This window comes from Lichenostomus cassidix, chromosome 8, assembly GCF_008360975.1.
Source record: "Lichenostomus cassidix isolate B80296 chromosome 8, HeHo_3.0, whole genome shotgun sequence".
In the NCBI taxonomy this organism is placed as follows: domain Eukaryota; kingdom Metazoa; phylum Chordata; class Aves; order Passeriformes; family Meliphagidae; genus Lichenostomus; species Lichenostomus cassidix.
The window spans coordinates 26816756-26839672 of NC_139489.1; the positions used below are offsets into that span (position 1 = coordinate 26816756).

The following is a 22917-nucleotide window of genomic DNA, read 5'->3' on the forward strand; positions in this document are numbered from 1 at the left end:
CCAGGAAGGTTGAGCATGGGGAGGACAAGCTGCAGCAGCTGTAGTTTGCACAGGTGCAGGCTGGGGTTTGCAGCCCCATCATCCTCGCAGGGCTCCTCATTTTGATGTGGTGCTGGAGTGACCCCAGTGGGAGCCAGCATCGTGCATGGCCTCTCACACCTCTCCCCTAATCTGCACCACCCCGACCACCTTGCTCTGGAGGTTTAACACACTGCCAGATCCATCCAGGGACTTCAAACATAGCTAGCCTGGGCTGACCCTGGGGTAGAGGGTGGGGTGTGGACCACTCCCACATATATGAAATGAGCAGTTCAAGTTGAAGCATGGAGAAGGGAAGGGAGAGGCTTTTAAAAAAAAGTGTCTACATAAATACACACAACTTCATAGGAGCTTGAAATTTCCAGACCCCCTCGCACCTCCCAACTACTTCTGATCTGGGTTAGCAGCACTTCTTGAGGATTAACAAGGAAACCGTGAAAATTTGAGTCAACCCTCCAGCCAGGCAAGCCTAATGGACAGAGGGGGCAAGGGAGATGTCTGAGGCCAGTGAGGGCTGTATCTGAGGTGATGAGTGCATGAGCATTCACTCAGCTCCAGGAGCTGAGCATGCAGAGTCTGGCAAGGATCCAGCCATCTTCTGAGGCAGCCAGCTTGGGGGACGTGGGTTTGCTGTGCAGGAACGGTGACAAATGAGTTAAAACCTCATCTCTTGTGGCAGGAGACTGATGGCTTCAAAAAGAGTAGGGGGAAAGGAGAGAGATTTGTCAGTAAATTGAAAGAAAGCTGCACCAGCTTGATGGACCCTCCGCTGCTGTGCTCTGAACAGTCTCGGCTGTAAATGTTCAGAGACACTAGGGGTGGAAGTGACAGAGGAGCCTGGTTGATAGCCTGGGTTTTCTTTACATGGCTCTTTGGCTCCCACAGCTCTGTGTGTGTTTGCCTTTTATCGAGAAGCGGCTCGATGTGGGCGGAGGCAGCCACTACCTTTGCGCCCACAAGAAATGTGCCTGGTGCCCTACTAAACTGCAATGCTTCTGGGTTAGGCTGTCCTGCCTGCCCTGCTGTGAACTTTCTGGTTTGTTTCCTGACCCCAGTCTGCTAACTCCTTCTAGTCCCCATTTTCTCCTCCGCAGTCTCCCATATCATCTCCTTCTTCCATGGGCTCTGAAGTTTTTGAACAGGGAGAGAATGCAGAGGGGCTGACATCTCCATTGAAGCTCACTGGGGACTGTGCTGGACTCCCTTGATCTCTGGTAAAAATGCAGGCTGAGACTTTCAAATCTGCCTGAAAACACCCAAGTGTCTGGTGGTTCTTTGCTTCATTCCCTCAAACTAGCAGAAGGAGCTCAACGCCCCACAAAGGCAGCTTTGAGATCCCCACATCTCTTCTCTCCAAGCAATCATCCCACAATGGGAAAGAGAAACAAGACTTCTGAATGGTCTGACCTCTTAGGTCCCCAAATTGAGAGCATCCTCTCAGCATTAGAATGCTTCTCTAAAGGATCTCCTAACTATTATCACACCACCATGGAATTGCTTTGGGTTGGAAGGGACCTTAAAGATCATCTTGTTCCACCCCCCTGTCATGGACAGGGACACCTTCTACTAGACCAAGTTGCTCCAAGCCCCATCCAACTTGACCTTGTCTATTCCTGTCTGAGATCTGCTTCAGATGGCACTTCATGCTGGAAGCACCAGCAAGGAACACTGTGGGGGTGATGCCCTTTTCCCCAAAATATTTGACCGCTGACTTTCAGGCCAGCACTTCTCAGTGCTACAGCTGTGGGTGATGCTGAACATTTCTCCTTGACAGTTCATCTTTGTGTAATCCAGGTGGTGGGTTGGTACTGCCATGGAACAAGTTCTGCCAAAATCCAGAGAGCTCCCATCACAAAATGCAAATGCATATGTCAAGGTCCCCTTGTTACCCTTACTTTGGGATTAGAAGTAGACTGGCAGCTGAAGCCAGGCTATTATGCGACCTCTCCAGGCTGAAAACACATCTCCTTTAGGAAGAGTCAAAGAAACTTTACCCTTCATGTCAGCATTGTCAGACAGATGAACCTGCCAGCAGGAAGGCAGGAAATCTCTGGCAGCATCTTGATTACACAATCAGTATTTCCTCAAGGATCTGTTGTTGACAAGCAGTGATTTCCCAAGGGCCTTTCCTCACCCAGGTTAATAGATAAAAGCATCTCTGAGACAACTGATTTCTTCATCCCCTTTCTCTTCCACTTAAGCTATGGGAAATGAATTTCAACTATGATCTCAGAAACTTCTAAGCATCCTAACTGCTCCTGCAGTAAAATTCAACTGAAAAATAGAAGTGAGGGAATTGCATGAACATCTGTGTCCAAGATCATCTACGCTTGCACAGAGACAGCTGGATCCCAGTCATGGTTCAGTCCTGCGTAAAGGTGGGCACTGCAGCTACGACATGAGGAGCAAAGCTAGAACTAGAAGAATAATTCAAAGGAAGTCTGACTGTATTTCCAAGGCAAAGCCAGCTAGTGTGCATGAGGAATCCTCAGTGTCACAGATTATGCTTGACTTTTGTCCAATATATAATACGCATAGAGTCTTGCTTTCTCATGTACATCCACACCTGTATGGCACTAAAGCCTTTAGCAAGGCTCGTGCTTGCTGGGTTGGTGGAAAACAGGGAGAACTCAGTTTTCTGAACCCAGTGAGACAGAAGAAGACCCCAAAACCTGATGACCAAATCACCAGCTCAGACCCTACTTTCACACTAGCACACCAGGAACCCACACCTCATCAGAGGGGGTTGCTTCCAGAGTCCTCCATCACCTCACTTTCTCCAAAACTGGCCTGATCAAAGAAAGCAACCTCTCACTCTGGCAGCTCCCACCCTCTCCTTGCCAGGGCAGAGACACCAGAAGGATTTCCAGCAATCCAGGAGCTGACTTACTGGCTGGCAGCTACTACACCACACCAAGGGGTTTGTATTCATGCTGAGTGTACACCAAGAGCTCCTGATGAGACAATGCAATGACATTTACACTTCTGAGGAAACATTTTTGCTTGGGGTGGGCCACTCACATAGGAGCTAATCTGCATGATAGGAAAGCAATGCTTTTTCACTTTTTGTTAATGAGGTTTTTGCATTCCACCATCAGAGATGTCCAATGAAATAGCAGTAATGACAATTACAAATGTGAAAATGCGATGTCAACATGCATTGCTATGAAAACATAAACCAGTTCGCATGATTTTCCTTGACTTGTCTCACAGGCTATTCAGGCCCATATGGAAGTTACACATCAGAGGAGCCTCAGGATCTCCCAGGGGTCATCCTTTTTACCAGCAGTTGCTGCAGCAGTACAGGGGAGGCCTAAATTTGCAAGCTGAGTGGATCTGTTTGAATGCCCAGTGCCTGAAGTGCCACAGGCACGCAAGCTGCTCTAGAGTTTGCAAAGCAGTCCATGTGATCGCAGCCATAACCATCATCTGCTCAGCTCCCTTTGGCCCAAGAAACACTCCTAACACTGTGAAAAGCTGTTTACAGAAACCACTTCCTTCATTACAAGGCAAGAAATTTGGCAACTGCTTCCCACTGCACAACAACTCTACCCCAGAGCAAAGAGATGAAGTCTGCATCCAATTAAAACTGGAAGGGGGCATTAAACAATTAACACATAATTACCCGATTTGGGCTAGAATCAAGACTCTGGGGAGAACCTGGCCGGTGCCAGGGAATCTTTAGTGACAAAACCCAATGGGGACTTCGGCTGGAGGCATTGCAGACAAAATGCTGCTTTACCTCCCAGCATCACTATATTGGCTGAGGGCAGGGCTAGTGAACCAGCAGGAATTTTTCCCCAAAGCATCAGGAAAAATCTTCTCCCATTGAAATGCCAGTGCTAGAGATTAAATTTAGCCAAGAGGCACAGCGGGTGAGATGTTAACCCTGACAAAAGGCAGCCATTCATTCTTACAGTGCCTCTATTCGATGTTTTATCACTTTTAGGAAAGACAGAAACTCCAGAAATCTTCCAACATCTTGTAAAAGTCTAATTACCTGGGAGTCCACAAACACTTCATTTGGTGCTTAGCTTTCACCAAGTGACAAATACATTGAGGCACACATGAAGATCTGCTTGTTTCAGGTTAAAGCACTTAACACACACTTGTGTGCAACAACATCTTGTTCCCACCAGGTTCACCTAGACCAGGGAATGCCTCTTTTGTTTCAAGAGATCTGTGTGATCAGAGCAAGCTGCTCTGCCTTCTACCTATCAAGTCAGGTCTTTGAGACTGCCATTGTCCCATCACCTCTGCTCCTTGTGCACACTGGGAGGAGGAAAGAAATGGTGAAAACAGACCTGCCACAGACTTACTTTTTAGGCTTGTCTGCTGTGTTCTCGGCCACATGGTATCCAGGCTTGCACTTGTAGCGACAGACTGAGCCCACGTCATGATTGCCCTGGAGGCACCGAGGGACCAGGAGCTTGGCGTTGGCCACAGCAGGAGGGGTGTCACACTCCAGCTTGCAGTAGGCTTCAGGAAGTGACCAGAGACCATCCTCCAGGCAGGTGAGCCACTGGTTTGTTCCTGACCCCAAAAGAGAAGCAGTGTGTGGGGTTACAGCTGAGCCAGGGATGGAGTCCTGCCAAGGGGAGCTCAGAGCAACCAGCAAAAGTCCTCTTGTTAGAGTGTATACTGATACCAAAGAGGCAACAAACATGAAGACCATGGACTCCACCACCTGCTTGGTCAGGCTGTAGCAGAGAATATTGAATGCAGACAGAAGTATGGAAGAGTCAACTTCTGGAGGCTGGAGAAAGGATCTTAGTTCTGCAAATCTCCCCAGACCTTTTCCTTAAACTTCTACTCTTTGGTGGTGCCTCAGGATAGCCAGGGGTCTTTGTGTAAGACACCTCTCTGTCACATTCAGTTCAGCCCAATTAATTTTCAGTTCATTCTCCCCAAGTGCTGTTTGCAGCTTGTTCTTACCTACACTTATCAAGCTGTGCTATCCTACTACATATGCAGTGCAAGATCATAGAATCATGGAATGGTTTGGGTTGGAAAAGACCTGTAAAGGCCATCTAGTCCAACACCCCCTGCCATAAGCTGACTTTCAATGTTTCCAGGGATGGAGCTGGGGGGGTAGCATCCACCACTTCTCTGGACAACCTGAGAGTGACGAGGATGGGAAGTACTGTAAAGACAAACATGGGAGGCTTCACTGGTGTGACTGGGAGTTCAAACCCACCATCATTAGAGGTTTGGGTTGAATATTATGGCCCAGCTCTTTGTTGTCCCTGACACACCCAGCTAAATGGGTGGCCGAAACTGCACAGCTCTGGATGTCTGCAGGAAGCATCTAGGATGGATAGTTCACTGGGAATTGCTGAGCAAGAAAAGAAGCTGGACTGGAATGAATGGGACTCTTCCTACTGAGAAGTTTCGATCAGCACATTTGTGGTGCAGCCAGGCTGCTCTACAGTTCCTTCAAACATCACTTTCTTTTTACAGGAACACTTTCGGACCAGAGACAAGATCACATCTCCACTCAGCACTTGTGCTCCTGATAGGTCAAGGCTGCCAGGGGTCATCTCCCACCTCTAAGTGCCACACGGCCATGTCATCCTTTCCTTGCCTATTCTTAACATTTATTAGCCTCGACAGCTTTCTTGTAAGGATGCAAGTCTTTGGGGGGAACAAGCATGGAGCATGTCCCTGCCCCAACGGCTCAGTTGTGTCAGCTGGACTCTGAGAGTTTACCCACATGGCTCGGTAGCCTTGGCCAAGCACCTCCAGTATTGTGCTGGAAGTCACCCAGGGGCCCATCGAGGGGATGCCATCCCACTGAGGGAGTCCATGGCAAACCTCCCAGTGACTTCAGTGGGAACAAGAGGCAGCTGTGAGAGAAAGATCAGATTAAAGCTCTGCCCTCAGTTGACCGACCCAAGGCAACGGGCATCAGTTCGTGCAGAATTTGTGTTGTTGAGATGACATTTGCATGCTACCCTTTGATCAGCTCACTCTGGGGATCTGCTACCATCCTCCCTGTCATGAAATGAGACCTTAATTCTCTGCAGTTTTGCTCCTCAGATTTAACTTTTTTTGAAAAAAAGAAGTAAATGATTCTCATACATTTCAGCTATAAAAGTCTCCATAAAATAGGGTACCCATTAAAATGATTTGTTGTATGTGATTGTTCAGAGCAAAGGCACTGGTGGAAACTCACAAAGTCCCAATGCTTGAAGCTGTCAAGGCAATTACCCCTGAAATCCCATCCAGCTCAGCCCTTGCATAGACAGAACAGTAGCTCTCTTTCTCTGACTTGGCTGAAAAAATTCCTGCGGCTACCGATGGAGTCGGCAGAATGAAAGCCAGGCCATGGTGTGTCTGGGGGACTGCTGTGTGTCTGGGTGGTGAACATCTCCCAGACTGCTCTGCAGCTGTGGGCATCAGTCTCTATGGCTTTATACAGCCTCAGGCCCCCTGAACCACAGGCTTTCCCACAGCCACCAGGCACTGAGCCACTTCTGGCTCTCTGAAGTCCTCTCTGTCTGCCTGCATGTTTCTTGTCTCCTTCACCACCATAATACTGGAGGCTGCAGGAACAGTTATCAGGAGAGGACATCGCTACACCCTGAGCTGGATGGATGAGGGCTGACTGCCGGGAGATGGGAGTCAGAGGGAATTATCCCCACACCAGGATGTCTCCGCTCCAGGGGGATGGATACCCATCATTTCGGGAAGTATCTCAAGAGCCCATCCAGCAGGCAAAAGCCAGGATAAGTGGGAAATTCCAAGTAGCAATGCTCTGTTTGAACTGCTTGGGGCAGGCATGGAAAGGTGGCATCAAAAAGGGGGGTTAAACATCCCGGCACTCCAGAGCATACCTTGAAGCTTGGCTGGGGGTGTGCAGGAGAAGGAGCATCTCTGCAGGTAGGTGGTCCCCGTGGGGCAGGAGAACTCAGCATAGTACACATGGGACTGGTCAGGGACACCGCAGTCAACAGGGTCACAGGTCACAGTTCTGTCCCACTGTCCCGAACTGCACATCAGCACCACCTCCTGCTGCAGAAAAAGCAAAGCTCCATCAGACTCCTGAAGAGAGCATTAATCTACAGGAGTGCCACCACAGCAGAAAGGTCTGATCCAAGTCTCAGGATGAGGAAAGCTCTCCAACATTTTTCATTCCCCAGTGGGCCCTTTCTTCCCACTCTGGACAACGAATCACGAAGCCCTGACCTGTTCACAGGGTGATGTATGGGGTGTGAAAGCAGCAAATATGCCTTGGGGTAACACTCCAGCCACTGTGCATGCTATGTTGTCTGGGCAGTGCCAGTCCACATTAAGGAAAATAGGAAAATCCCTTCAGTATACAATAAAACCTCTCGAGCTAAGCTCAAGAGCAGCAATTTCCTCCCCTAAAAGATCAAGTCTTACTCAACTCTTGTCAGGAAGCTCTTCTGTTGTTTTCCCCTAAATGTACCAATTCCCTCATGCCTCAGCCCACAGACCCCACTGAAATCATGTAACATCATTTACACATCCTAATTATACAGCCCCTCTTACACAGCTGGGGGACTGCCTGAGATCAAAACTCACTGTGGTCCCACCACTGAACAGTCAACATGTGCTACAGACTTCATCAAAACTGAGTGGTGGATGATGGTTTGCCTTGAGCAACCTGGTTTAGTGCAAGGTGTTCCTAGCCACAACAGGGGAGTTGGACTAAGTGATCTTTTAAATGTCCCTTCCAACCCCAACTGTTCTATGATTTCCATTCCCAAGCTGCTTATCCCAGCCCAGCAGCCTTCAGCTAGGGGCTCCAGACCAATAATCCTAATATCCCTTCACTAGCTGAGTACAACCCCACTGCTCATACAGCTGAACACATGACCTATCCTTCCAACCAGCATGTTTTGGTTGAACCTGGATGTGGTGGCTCTGAAGGACATCACTAAATTTGAGCCTGGTACTCCCAAGTGTGCAGCAGGATCACAGTGTAGCTGAACTGGGTGGAGAGGATGCTCAGGAGAAGAGCTCTGTGCATTTTCCTACATAGGGTCACAAGCCAGACCAGTAACGTCATCGGAGGGCTCAGGGCAAGGCCCTTGCAAGCTGCCCTCTGCTGTGACAGCCACTTGGTACAGCTCTGTTCAGAAGTTTCCCATCTCTCTGCCAAACACTGGAAAACTGTCACCCGAGGCAGATTTATTTTGTGCGGTTTCATTTCAGAGAATGGGAACATTGTGTTTTCCCTGGGCATGCCTTGGCCCACAGACCCTGTGGCCATGTAATTAACAACCTCCCAGTGATGAGGGCCTGAGCAGTGCATCTCCAGCTGCCCTTTTGCACTTCCCAGTGCCCACCTCTCCTTTGGCCAACACTGCAGCATGGGAAACCTGCCTGCCAGGTGCCACAAACAGACCTCCAAGGAGAGGAAAGGTCACCCTGCTGGCATGGCCCAACTCACCTCCGTCTGTCTGCCCTACACAAGTTCTTGCTCTCGCTCGGTCTGGCATGGAGACCAACTCAGCCCCAGAGACTCCTGTTCCCCGCTCCAGAAACAGCCTAAGGACAGGACACTCTGTGCCTACACCCCTGCCAAGGTGACTGCCTGGACCAAGGCAGTTCAGTTCCCAAGGACACATCATCCCAGGTCTCCTCAGTCAACAGCTAAGAGCTGTGCTGGCTCGTGGCTTTTACGAGGCACCCCCCAACCCTCTGGAAAGTGGGACAAACTCTTTCATCGTGACCTCTGTGCCGTTATTGCAACACAACACAAAGGAAGAAAAGCTCTCCGTGCTCTCAGCTGCCTCTAAATATAGTTGTTCTGCAATGACTTCATTTTTTCCTGAGCCTCTAACTTCAGCTTTAAGAGAGAAAACATCTCAGGGATGTTTAACCCTCCCAGCAATGCCCATCCGGAGAGCGGAAATATCTACCTCTCACTCTGCTGGAGTGCATCACCCTGACTTGGGAGCTGTGCTCTGCAGGCAACACTGAACTGGGAGAAGAACAAGGACTGCAGCAAGGGAGAGGGACCTCCAGAGCAGAACCACCAGCCATGAGCACAGGAGTCTAGCACTGGAGCTTCATTGAGCTGGGATTTCTTGGGAAAGACGCAAAAAGATTGGGGCTGGAGAAACAAAGCATTCTGTGCTCCCTCCAACCACCGCAGGGTGGTTACATCTTTTTTATCTATGTCTTGATCCCATGGGCCATCCTGAGACCCACTCACCTGTGTGGGGCCCAGGATCTTCCCACCACTGGAGCGGAGGACAAAGCCCTTTTCGCAGGCGACGGTGCATGTCATATGCCTGGGGCCATCGGAGCTACAGTTGAGGGTGGCAGCGTGAGGAAGCAGTGGCTGCATGCAGCTTCCTGATCCCGTGCAGGCACCATGGGCACAGCTGTGGAGAAGAGAGAAGGGATCAACCAGTGGGTCTCCAGAACTAGCAATGAAGGGCTCTCTCCAGGTAGCACTCGTGTGGAGTGAATGCTCAGTGGGTCACAGATGCCTAAAGATGCACACCTATCCCTCACAGCTCCAGCTTCTTCCAGGCTCGAAGTCTCCTGACAATGATGCCAGGAAGGTATTCTTTCCCAGCTCTGTCTTCATCCTAACCCACCCCACACCTTCCCACCAAGCACCACCATGCTCTTTCAAGATGATGAAAGGAGGCACAGCTCAACATTTCTAAAATTTGTGCTGGCTGCAAACAGACACAGAGTCTGCACACAGCCCAGCACCAAAGGGGCTTGTTGCAGGTAGACCAAGAGAGCAAAAGGAGGGAGGTGACAAGGAGAGGGGAGGCAGAAGGTATTCCTTTGTATAACTTTTGAATTGGATATGTCAAACTCTGTATAGGACACCAGAGAATCCACAGATAATTCTCCAACTGAAAGGAAAGGTTTAGCTAAGAGGAAACCTCTGCAAATATTAGGGAATCATCCATGAGAGGTTCCTCAGGTCCTGTGCAGTCCTCCTTCATATCCATACACCTACACCACAACCTGTGGTGGAATGTAGAAGCTGGATGTGCAACTGGCTCCTCGACCCCACTCCTGTCACCTTCCCACTCTGCTCTGATGTTCTTCAGCACCTCTGCTCTTCCCACAGGCAAGCACAGCACTCCAAGCCTGTGCATGCTGGTGCCAAGGTCTTTGGGATCAAGACCATCTCAACACACACCTGTCTAGCTCTACAGGCTCAACTGTGGCTACCAAGTGAGATGTAGCTAAAAGGAGGAATTACCTTCCCCTAGGCACCACTGCAAGTCACAAGAGGTCCTAGGAAAGTTTGCAATGCATCACCTGTCCCTTAACAATAAACAGCCTCCTCCTCCTCCTCACTGCAGCATCTTCCCACTGAGGAGTAGTCATTAGGTACTGATTATTTAAGCATCACAATCCCATAGCGAGAACCAGTGTTGGCCAAAGGGTTATGGTCTCCATAAGTGAAATGCAGTCAGTAGATTAATTACCTGGGATGGAATTCAGACAAGACTTTGGGCAACATAACAGCTTTCATGCCCTGGTTATCCATCAGTCTGGCTTTATCTGCTACCAAGCAATATAGGTGCAACACCTGACCTCAGCCCTCCCCAGCCAGGGACAGACATGATGCAGCTTCAGGCAATAACTGGGGAGAGAAGGGAAGGATCTGTACCTCAGTGCCTCGCTCTCCTCTGCTCCCTGCCTGGCACAGGGCTGCCAGCTGTTTCCAGGCACTGCCTTTCTCCCAGCGAGGCCTCTGCCTCTTGCCTTCATTCTATGTCTCCAGCCAAGGATGCACAGAGCTGGAAATACCGCAACTGACACAAAAAACTCCCAAAAATAAACCAAACAAAAAAACCCCAAACACAAAAAAACCCAAAAAGCAAAAACCAAAAGCACCAAAAAAAAACCCCAAAACCCCCAAAAAACTAATGGTGCCGATGCAGACCTTAAGGGAACGCAATGTGCTGTTGACTCTGGACAAGTCCACCGAGCCAAAGACACGGTGGAAACCTGCAGGCCACAGCCCTAAAAGAGCCGGTGGGCACAGGAGGGGACCACAAAGGAGAACAAGAAGAAAGGGGCTGTTTTTTCAATGCAGACCTGTTTATGAAGTGAGAAATGGTTTCAGGGCAGCTGCTGCAAATTCTTTCACTAGCTTATATTTCCATTTGCTTCCTTTTTAAAGAATTTGTTTTATGAGCACAGCATTTGTCAGGTCATTAGCTTCTGAGGGCATCTGGTACCAATTGTAGCCCTCTCCCCTCCCCTCTGCAGTCACCTTCTCCGGGCAGTTCTCTGCTCCCTGTCTGTGCCCCTGGCTCACACATGCTCCCATCCCCAGTTCCACCACCCAGTGATGGAGCTGCTGTCCTAAACTTCCTTGTGTGTTTGTCTCTCGACACACATGTCCTCTTTCCAGCCTTGCTTCTTCATTCCATCCCCTTCCTCACCAGTCATGGGTACACATGGAGATGCACCTTTCCACTAGCCCAGGCTGCTCCAAGCACCATCCAAACTGGCCTGGAACACTTCCAGGGATCCAGGGGCAGCCAGAGCTTCTGTGGGCAGCCTGTGCCAGGGCCTCAGCACCCTCACAGCTGATGGTCAGGATGCTGGTACAGGGACAGCACATTGTCTGGGGCAGCCTTGGCAGTTGGGACAACACTGTTATTCAATAACAATTAAATGAAGCGCTAATCCTTTTGAGCACTACCAGGGACATTTTGGTTTTCCACCAGTTCAGAAATGTAACCAACAATGTGGTAGAAAATAGATCCCAGTTATCAGCAAATGTGTTATGTATTATAAATACAAAATGTTGTATAGGGTAGTTATGCATAAGAGATTGATAATTACAGGTCATAACAAAATATTTCTTTGTACATACATTATATATATATACTTATGCACATGTTCCCTATGTGCATGTAGATATATTTTAGAAATCATAGAAAGGTTTGGGTTAAAATAATTACCTTTCTCTTCGTCCCAAAAGATGACTAACTTAGCTCTGTTTTCTCTGTGATTAACAACACCCTTAATCCCACAAATACCTCCTAGATTTTATTTTGGAAATTATCTGAGACCAATCAGCTCAAATTCTGAGGAGCTGTGCTCATCCTACACCTATCTTTGAAGGCTGGGGCTGCTATTCCAGACCTGAAGAGCAGCTCATGTCACTAAAAACCATCTGATTTTCTCAAATATATCAATCTTAGAAGAATATGTATCAACCCTACCTACAAACATTGCCTTGATTGCTTCCTTTATCAGCATCATCACTGCTGTACTTGGGGCCAGGATGCTCTGATGATGAACAAGTGCAGGTCAAAAAAGAAAAAAGCCCTGTGACCTGGCCCCATCATGATCCTCATGCTATGCTAGGGCTCGGGTAAAGTGATGGAATAAATCACAGCTCCCAGCCCCTGGAACACCCTAACAAAGGCTGGACAAGGAAATGGTGCAGTTAGCCCAGTTCTGATCTCAGCATGAAGGAGCTCTTTCTGCTTTTGATGATAAATGAAATTCCTGTATCACAGCTGCAAACTCCTTACTTCTGCCCATTTCTGATTCAGGCCATATAAGATGTGGGACAAGCCAATATTTTTTTACTTTTTTTCTGCCTGAAACATCAAAAAAAATTTCCACTTCCATCCCAGCATCTTTTGAAGCTCAAACTAATGATTTGTCAACAACATTTTTACAAAATACCAAGGTTTTTCTCCTAACTTATTTCATGTCAGCACAAGCCTGCAAGATGCTCTGGGCTCACCAAGTTCTATAACTTATACATCAAAGAAAGTTTCAGGTCTGGAAATCTGCGAAATTCTGCCTAGTGACGGCCCTAACTGCTCCAGAACGGTAAGAGCTTTGTTCTGAAATGGGAACAATTCTGTAAACTAGAGCAAAACTTTTCCTCTGGGATCCTTCATCCTTCCAGAATAAAAGCAGAAAGCCACTACTAGAAATGGAGCACATTGAGCCAGTGGTGGCAAAGTTTGTATGATAACGTAACTTTGTTGTGACAAATCCCAAATTCTGAAAAGCTAAAATTTCATGTTTTACAGCTGTTATTTAATGCAACACAGAAAATATTGATGGATTTACCCCCATCAAACTAAGCCAAGTCAAATGCAGTGCAGCTGCCTAAAATATAATAAATCATCTATACATTGCTGTATTCAAGCTTTCAACCCCAAGATTGCTGTTAAAACATCTCTTATCATCAAGCTCCAACTCTTAACAGCAGAAACTTGTAAGTTCTTCTCGTGGTGTGAATTTTTGGGCAGAGGGGGTTTTAGGAGATGTTGACAGAAAAGTAAAGGCTTCAGCCAAATCTCCTTAAGTTAAAAGTTGTCACTGCATGTACTCTGGTGGAGTCTGGATTGTAGCACTCAACATCAGTGAGATAAAAGGTGTTTACCCCATGCGGTCTAGCAAAAGAGAATAGCTAGGAAATGAGCAAAGGTGTTTTGGAAATACTTGGGAATGTCTCCCTTCAGGCATGTTTCCCAGGAAGGTGAAAGGTCTCACTTTTCCAGTAAATCTGATGGCAACCATTCTTGTGGGAGCAGGCTGCGTGTACAGACCCAGCGGTAGTGATGCTTCTTGATTACGATCTGCACTGAGGTTGCCATCTCAAGAAAAGGTGTTTGCTTCTGTACGTGACTCCCAAAGGAATGTGGCAAAAATAACACCCCTGTGAGTCATCTGCTGTCATCTACCTCAGAGACAGAGAAAAGGCACCAGTAAGACATCAAATGACCTGTTAGCCCCTCCATAAGCATAGTGGCAAAGGGGAAAAGAAGAAGCAAGAGTAGATCAATCTTAATGTATTTCCAGAAGGTTTCTTTCCATGTTTTTTTTTTTTTGTTGTTGTTTACTACATCAAAATAGTTGTATAGAGGCACAGAAAGTGAGGTTGAGTGGGATGTCAGGTTTGGTCTAGTCACCTTCCCAACCTACGCCAGGACAGACTGTACCCAAAGAACATCTTTATCCATATCCGATCTCCACAGGAACCCACTCTACCTCATTTTCTCATCGTGTCCAGAGGAATTCATTTCTGAGCCACATCAATCACCATAAAAGACATAAAAATAGCAAAAGGGATTTCAAAAGGGAGCTGCAAGCAGAAGCCATAGCTGGGCTGCAAAACGTATGCTGTAAGATTTAAGGAGCAAAAAATATTTATCATGACAGAGAGGAGATAGTGAGAGGATCTGATGGCTCTGTACAGACATGCAGACACAGAAAAGTTGTCTGCTGGCAGGAGGCATTCAGACCTTTCTGACAAGGATGGAGCAAAAGCAACAACTTTCATCTTGAAATCAGAGGCACCTTCTCAGCAGAGAGGGCTGCTGGATATGAGAATAGCTTAGCAGGGGAGATGGTGGACTCATCACCTCCTGCAGCTTGTGACAGGAGATAAGAGAACCTTCTGAAGGATGCATTTAATCCTGTTCCTGTGAAAAATCCCTGTGCCTGGGTATGACATCAGGAAAGGCAGGGCAGAATGGGGGAGGCTGGCTATAGCAAACACTGAGGGCTCTGCTGGCAAACCTGGGGCTCTCCCAGTGCTTGCTCCCTTCTTCCCTGAAGACGAGAAGGGCAGGAGGCTTTGCGTGATTCGTGTAAGGTCCATGTTGGTAAGAGAACAAGGAATCAAGATCAAGCTCCAGCTACCACTGGAAGGTGACACCTGTGTGAAGGTCAGAAAGGAAAGGTGCCTTGCACCTCACACAACTGCTCTGTGTCATAACTCACATTCCCTCCATGTCAGCTCTGCTTGGAACAAGTGTATTGGACTGGGTGGCCCTTTCCATAAGGTGACACCAACCAAGCACCCTGTTTCAAAGCTGCTCAGTTAATAAGCTGTTCCTGTTTGACTCAGGAACAAATCTGTGAAAAACTTGTGCTGGGAGATAGTTTTCCCTAGGCAAGTCTGGCTAGTCTCAGGGAAAGGCAGAAGACATCTTGCCCCACCCCCCCCCAAAAAAAAAAAAAAAGGTCATATACACAGTATTAATCTGAAGAAGTTTACCAGGCTGCAGAGAGCAAATGGAATAGGGCAGCCCATGAAATGGTGCCTGGACCTCTGAGGGTTACCTGTGACACCTTCCAGCTGGACAGTGAAGCCACCAATTAAAATTAATAACAAATTCCTCAGTATAGTCCTGGCCACCATTGCCCATCAGCCAGTTAGGGACCCACATGAGGAGTGCCAGAGATCAATGAGCTTTGATGCTGGAGGAGAAGCACCTCTGGAGGTCTCAGAGGCAGGGGTGAGCCCATTCCTCAGGAAAGGTGGTTGTCAGGACCCTGGAAACAGAATTTAGGGTGGAGAAGCCCTCTAAGATAGTCCAACCATTAAGCCAGCGATGCCAAGGCCACCACTAAACCATGTCCCCAAGTGCCACATTTACAGGTGTTTTAAATCCCTCCAGAGATGGGGACTCCATCTATGGGTCACCCTAGGCCCAGAGGCAAAGAATCATGATTTTAAGGTATCTTCCAACACAAACCATTCTACAGCTCTGTGAAATAAGACACCAGCATCTCTACCCAGCGTGCCTATAAATCTTCATACATACATCACACATACAGTTCATAAATTGACCCTGCATAAATTTGGTGCCTGGAAGAAAGAAAACAAACCAAATAAAACCTGTTTGGGACACAGCCCTCTTTGCTGAATGAAGTTTATCAATTGAAAATATGTAAACAACTCCCTCCTCCATCTAATTTTCTCTCTCTGACATCCATTTTCCATATGAAAGGAACCCAAACCAGACTCCCCTTGATGCCTTACACCTGCTTTTGGGGAAGCAGAGGAGGGAACTCACACAGGAAACAAACACACAAAGCAGATGCCTTTTGTAGCACCTTTCCTGTGAACTCACCCAGGCATTTCCCAGCATATGCAAACATAAAATAAAACACCCTAAAAATAAAAGCAAGAGAAAAATAAACAAAACCAAGGAAATGAAAAATGTTCCCCTGGTTCAGTGTATAGCCTGTACCAAGTCAAACAGGAGGGACTGTGACTCAATTTAAAAATGCAAAGAAAAGGATGAAAGCTGGGAGACTTTGGGTCTCCTGGGTGGAAACTTGCTAAAAGTCTGATTTCTGCTTGACATCCTAAGGTTGTGATTGGGAGCAGAATGCACAAACAACCCCTGATGTGCTGGCAGACACAGTAGAGAGAGATTCCTGGTGATGGCAGTGAGGACAGTACACTGCTTTGGTCTGCAAGTGCCCTGCCAACCTTCAGCACCTTGAGTGGGTCCAAAAGCAGAAGGTGACCTTTTCTTCAAAACAAGTATGTACTTTCCTAGAGTCAAACACCTGTTGCATCCTGACCTGGAGAAAGCTGCATTTCATCTTCATGTTTTCCCCAGCCCGCAAAGCACTGCAAGATCCTTCAAGATGAAAGATGCTACAGAAATACCAACCTGTCATATATTTATGACTTTGGCAATGAGCATTTCTAGGCTGAAGGCAGGAAACCTCATTTCTTTGTTGCTTTTTTCACTGTCCTTTCTCAGGTTATTTTGGGAAAGGCCTCGCATGCACGTACTGTGTACATGAGGCTGGGTGCGTGCAAACGGTCAGTTCAACTCCGTACAGGGAGAACACCAGTGTTCTGTGATCTCTGACAGTCAAATGTCTCTCAGCCTCTGAAGATTTTCTATTCCTGGATTTTTATAGGGGATTTCCTCCCTCCCCAGAGTCCACCTGCCTTCTATACAATTAATTGTTAGCCCTTAAAAATACTGCATTACTTTTGGAAATGGAACAGATTTTTAAAATATAAGAAAGGGGAGATACTTGAATGTTTCCTGACTTAATGGAGGAAGATCCTTTACTGTTAGTGGTGGCTACTAGAAAGTGGCTACTACTACTATATAGAAGGTGGCTACTCAAGGGTATAAGCCTAACCCCCCCTCTGAATATTCAAGACTTTAATTCTGAAAATCAATACTGTAAATAGAATTTTCTACTCTGAAAACTCTGGGAATCAGATTTACTTTGAGTATTTGCTAAGGGCACACACATATTCCTGCAATTCAGCATATTGCTGCTAAGCCAAGGCCATGGGGAGCCCACAGGACAGCAGCGAAAGGAAGAGGAGACACGAGGATCCTGCTGTGCCCCTGGAAAAGTGACACAGCTTGCTGTGCCTTGGCAGTACAGGAACTGGGTTGTGCTTCAGCTATAATGAGACTTCTATGAGGAAAACATCTATTTTCCTCTCTATTTGCCCCTATATGGGCATCTCCTCATCCCTAGTCAATGCTCAGCTGTGTCCAGTGAGTCTTTTCCTCCTTGCAGTCACTTCTCAGGGGAAGAGGGAAGCTCTCAAGCAACGAGAATGCAAAATTATTTTAAGGGATGAGAAAATGTAATTGAAAAACCACATCAGTTGGCCAGGGTCTTAGAAGCATGTGGGTACATTGCTGTAACAGCTACCAGAAGGAAACACGCTGCATTTCAGGTGAACACTGATCTTTTAATGTAAGGCTGAGAATAATATTTACATACTGACTCACTAAGATTTATGTTTCTGTATAAATCACACATGCACTTAAAAAAAAAAAAAAGTAAAAAGCAACTTCAGGATATTCAAGGCTTCCAGAACTCTACATAAATCAATTGTAACACAATCCCACAGGCTTTAAGACAAACACACGCACACACTCATTTGTTATCAGGGATGTTCACCCATCCAGGGCCATCAACAGAAGGAATATGACCAGAGCACTTTAAAGCACTGAGGCCACTGTTGGTGTTACTGCCATGTTCAACAGGGCACTGTGAGACTCAGTGAGAGGCCTGGATAAAGTGGGAGTGAGAACAAAGAGGATGAGGAGAGCTTCATCCCCACCTTCCACAGCACGGGGAAGGCTGGAATGGATGGAGATGGAGCTTGTAAAATAAGTGCTGAAGAGCTCAGCGCTTCAGCTTTAATAACAACCCCCAGAGAAAACTTCTCAGCCATTTTCAAACTTCTCTTGGTTTTCCCACCAGAAAACAGTCCTGTAGCACAGTTTTGTACAGATGCAGAGGCCATGCACAAAATCTGCTTTTCTGCTTTCCCATCCCCTCCAGCAAAATAAGCAAATCAAGACTCATTACATCAGATCTTCCAACACCACCTCAAAAGCCTTCTGAGGACAGTCACAAAGCACTCAATGAGAAGATAAAAACTCCAGAATTCAAACACAAATTCCCAGAGGGGAGCAGTAACCCAGGAAGGCCACTGGGACATGCCCTGAGGAGACCATACCTGTAGCACTGATGGCCACATCCCTCCTCGTGCTGCAGGAGGCAGGTGGTGACGGGGTCAGAGGAGCCAGGCTGAGCTAAGGTCCGCAAAGCCACGGCTGCAACGCCCACAAGTGGAGAGGAGAAGTTGAGAAGCACTGAAGCAACCTGAGGGGACGAGTCCTCCAGGCCAGGGGTGACATCGATGACGAGGGGGTTGTGCTGGCACGACAGCTCGTACACCCCTGTGAGACAGGGCAAAGAAAGAAGTGACTAGCCCAGCTCCAAGGATTTGCTTTCGGCTCACATCTGCTCCCCCCACATGCCAACAGAGCAGCTTGGAAGGCAGAAGACCCTGTGGGGGGGTAGGGGACAGTGGTGAGAGATCTCAGCTGTGGTGGTGGCTCCAGGTGTCCCTGTTGGTGTCACAGCCCACAGGTTGCTCACCCAAAGAGCGGTTCTGCCTGTCTGTGTCAGTCAGCTGGACGGCGACCACCGGTTTGCGCTGCTGGCTTGGGACACTGCCAGAGGAGGCCAGGAAGACCAGGAGAGAGGTGGGGACTGCAGGTCTCTCAAAGCAAACCTAGGAAAGAGGGCAGGAGACGCTCAGAGCAGGAACACCAAATACAGCTTCCCAGATCCCATACAGGCAAGACAGAAGTAGCACAGTGAGACAGCAGGAGAAGGCATAAAGGGTCAGAGACCTCGCAGGGCTGCAAATGGATGCAAAGGTAGAGGGGAGGGGGAAGAAGGGAGCCAAAACAGTCCTTTCCCTCCTAATTTCCCTTCTCCCTTTTACTAGCCTTCTCCTCACATATTCAGTCCCACCTTGCCATACATTTATGGTGTCTTCTCAGCATCCACATTTGCTACTCTTTAAATTGAGCAAGACCTGGATAACCCCTTTCCTGCTCTTCCTTCACCAGGCTCTGACTTCCACTGCACACAGAGCTGGCCAGGCAAATGAGGCACCCCGAGAAAACAGCTATCAGCCTTGCCATCAAAATATTTCCAATTAAAAAAAAGCCCCCCCCCCAAAAAACAAAAGCCCAAAGAATAGTCCCTAGTACCCACTAGGACAGCAAACTGTCCACCAGACAACATGTGGAAAGATTTGTGGGAAGAAGCCCAGCCTCCTAGGAGAGCCAGCAACTCGCCACTTGTCTACAACTCTGAAGGCAGCTGGAAACAGCTGGGAAACTCATGGCATCAACCATGGCAGAGCAGATGTTCTCTGGAAGTAAGAAGATAGAAATGTTTTTCTCCCCCACCCTGGTACCACCCCCCCCACCTCTGCCCAGTGCTGAGAGGTGTTTTGATCAAGATTCACCTGATACAGTGTTTTTGTTGAATGCTGGCGTGGAGGAAGCTCATAAATTCAAGGCAAAGGTGTATTTGGAAGGAGGACAAGTCCCAGCTGGCCAGGCACAGCCCAAGGCACAGGCTGTGGGAATGGAGGGGACAACCATGCAATCTGTGGTGGCAGCATAGCCTCAGGGCAGTTTATGGCACGTCAGGCATTGTTCACACGCGGGAACAGGAGGAAACCTTGGGCTTCAGCCCAGGGGTCCCACCCTACAGGGAGGTGCTCAGCAGCAAAAGCCCTGTGGGCGAGGCCCCACTGCTGCCTCCTTGCTCCCTTAGTCAGGGCTCGCTCACTTACATGGCTGGCCTGGATGCAAGGAGTGGACCAGAGGGCTCAAACATTTATTTAGTATATCCTCATTGTTTCCCTTGGTGAGACAAGTGAGGGAAGAAGGAAGAGAAACAGAAAAGCAAGAAGGGAGGAAAAGAGAGAGAAGAGCCAGCAGCGCTCACAGACAAGGAACCCCGCAGGACAGAGCTACAGCTGTGAAGGCCCAAGGACCTGGCCAATTTTAACCCAGCCTCCAAGTGTGGCTCCTCAGGGGAGGAGAGGTGGTTGGAGAAGTCAGGTGAGGCTTTCCCTGAACATCTTGAGGTAGAGTTCAGTCTTTCCCTTCCTACAGTGCATCTGCATGAGGGTGAAAGATGCTGGCCCCAAGTTAGGCCAAGAGCAGCTGACTTGATTAACATCCCAATCCTTTTCAATACATATTATGTGCTTGGCCACAGCAGGCTATCTTCTTAATTTTCCTCCCTCCCTCTCCCCCTTTCTTATTTAATTTCCTGTGTTACACATCCTGACTTGCTTACAAGTGATTTTGATGTCTTTCCTCATCAGATGTATTAAAAACTGAGAACAAAGCATGGCTGGAGATCTGCAAATCATAACGATTCCCATGTGCAGACAGACCCAAGGGGCATGGCAGATGCTCTGTTTGGTGGCACAGACACACACACACACACCTCTTGCCCCCAACCTAATTACAGCAAGACAGTGAGCGTGGTAAAACATGCTGCCCAGAGCAGTTATGGACCGCTGGAAACATTCAAGGTCAGGTGGAGCTCTGAGCAACCTAGCCTAGTGGAAGGTGTCCCTGCCCATGGCACTGGGGTTTGAGCTAGAAGGCATTTAAGCTTCTTTCCAAGCCTAACCATTCTACGATCCTTTGACCCAGCCTTTCCCTTGCTCATTGGTGCCACCTCTTCACAGAAACACTGTAGGAAGTGATTCCTAGCATCCTCATGAGTTTCGTGGTGCAGCTCTAACCCGGGTGACACAGGTGCAGCAGCTTGAAAATGGCCATGGGAGTTGGTGGCCACCAAACATTCCATGCACGTGGGTATACATGTGCATCACAAGCACCATTCCTGTCCAGGCAGGCAGCTGTGCTAGGCAAATTGTCAACAAAAAGCTGTCTTTCCTAACCCAATATGTTACCAATCAGGCCAACTCTTTAAAAAAAAAAGGGGGGGGGGAAGAAAAAGGGCATATTTATTACTAGTCCATAAATAATTTTATGAGCGGAAAATAATAGCACTCCTAGAGAGAGCATGGAGAACCAGTAATGAAAGTCTTTAGTATAAACATCCATAGAGGAAGAGAACTGACCACAAGCTCCAATAAAACTGTAACATGTTTTAACCCCTAGTGAGAAGTGGAAAGCAAGCTTTCATCTAGGTAAGGCAGAGGGGGAGGCTTACTGCTTTCTCCTTAGCAAAGGAAGAAAGGAGGCATGTTTGTCATGGCCAGAGATTGAAGCCGAAAAGTGGGTTGTGAGCAAACAGATGAGGAAGAGAGGGAAAATTGCAAAAAGGTTAAAGGAAGTTGTTTTGGAGAGACAGAGGACCTCAGAGCATTATACATGTTTATTGACTCAGGTTTCATGATTCACCAAGTTGTCTGAGCATCTTGGGAAAGAGGCCTTCTCTAGAGAGCCTCGAACAAAACAGGGCAAGCTGCCCCTCAGAGTGCAGAGTGCAGAGGGAGCAGCATGCCAGAGCCTTGCCTTCTAGCAACACCAGGCAGCAGCCACAAAACCTCTAAACTGTGCCTGTGGTCAGAAACCCAATGCTGTAAAACTCCCAGTGGCCTAATCCTCAGCTTGAGTCCCTGTCCTCTAGCTGCTGGGACAGAGGGGTTTGAGCCTCCCAAGGGCAGCCCCCAAGCCCCTGTTGGGCTACAGGACCAGCACCTTTGGGCACAGAAGTGCCACCTCTGGTCTGGAGTCATCAGAAGGACCTGTGTGCCACAGCTGATTGCTGTGGACTTGGGGTGCTCAGCAGCACCCTGGGGTGCTCAGGACCCCTCAGGATGGCAGAGGATATCCAGCTGCCCTCTGCTGCTCTTCCCAGCCATGGGGAACAAACACAACTGGGACTTTAAACACAACCTGTGTCCACCTTTTGTGGGTGTTAAAGCACAGCTTGACTGCAGGGGAGAGTCAGGAGCAAGGAGTTTCTCAGCCTCGAGGCATTTCTGTGGGATTTTGGTTTCATGCACAGTCCTCCTCCTGGCAATCTGCCCCAGGATGAGTTTGCTGCTTACAGCATAACTAAGTAAGATCCAGGCACAGGTATTTTGGGATTTGCAGAGTTCAGTAGGATATGAAGTACTATACAAGTAGCTTTAAAGGTTGCTGTAGTTCGTACTGGACAGAAAGGGATGGGTTTTGTCACCAGTAAAGACAAACAAATCCTTTGTGTCTGACCATGCATCCTCACTTACCTTGAGCCAAACTCCCTCATCACCCAAGAGCATCTTCTCCTCATTTGGGTACTTAGCATTCTCTTGACTGGAAGCACAGGGGAACCAAGCAGCCTGAAAAAAGTCCTTTGGCACCTCATGAGAGTGGGATTTACATACCTGGAAGAAGAGAATTATTTAAATACAGAAAATTGCAAGGAATGGACAGGGAAAAACAAAGGATTCAACAAATGTTGAGAAGGACCCCAAGGTGGCTCCTGGCATGAAGACAGGATGTGGCTTCCTAAGTGACATCTCACTGTGCCCATACATGTGCACAGAAGGCCTTTGCCATTTTGGAGTGCTGTAAATGTGTTGCTTAAGCATCTCATGGTGTCTGTGGGGCTGAGTGACAAACGAGGAGCCAAGCTGTGAGCAGGCAGGTGAGACCATGGAATCCTGACTTTGGCTGGGCTCATGAGATACAAAGGTGTGATTCATTTGCCTGAATAACACCCTTCTGTTCCGTTTGATGCCCTGTGGCATCCCAGACAACCCCACAGGCCTGGCAGATAAAACCTGGGAGATCCAGGTGTCACTGTAGAGGAGCAGAC

General features: G+C 48.0%; 1 protein-coding gene across 2 annotated transcripts in view; it reads right to left on the reverse strand.

Annotated features, from left to right (window-relative positions):
• PAPPA2 (pappalysin 2) overlaps positions 1-22917 on the reverse strand; it is an 86622-nt gene that overhangs the window by 21287 nt on the left and 42418 nt on the right. For both annotated transcript variants that reach the window (XM_085068637.1, XM_085068636.1), the window contains exons 11-16: positions 22346-22483; positions 18703-18838; positions 18278-18500; positions 9227-9398; positions 6876-7053; positions 4359-4572 (exon numbers count right to left, since the gene is read on the reverse strand). In XM_085068637.1, coding sequence (XP_084924763.1) covers positions 4359-4572; positions 6876-7053; positions 9227-9398; positions 18278-18500; positions 18703-18838; positions 22346-22483 — 1061 coding nt within the window. The remainder of the gene's footprint in view (positions 1-4358; positions 4573-6875; positions 7054-9226; positions 9399-18277; positions 18501-18702; positions 18839-22345; positions 22484-22917) is intronic.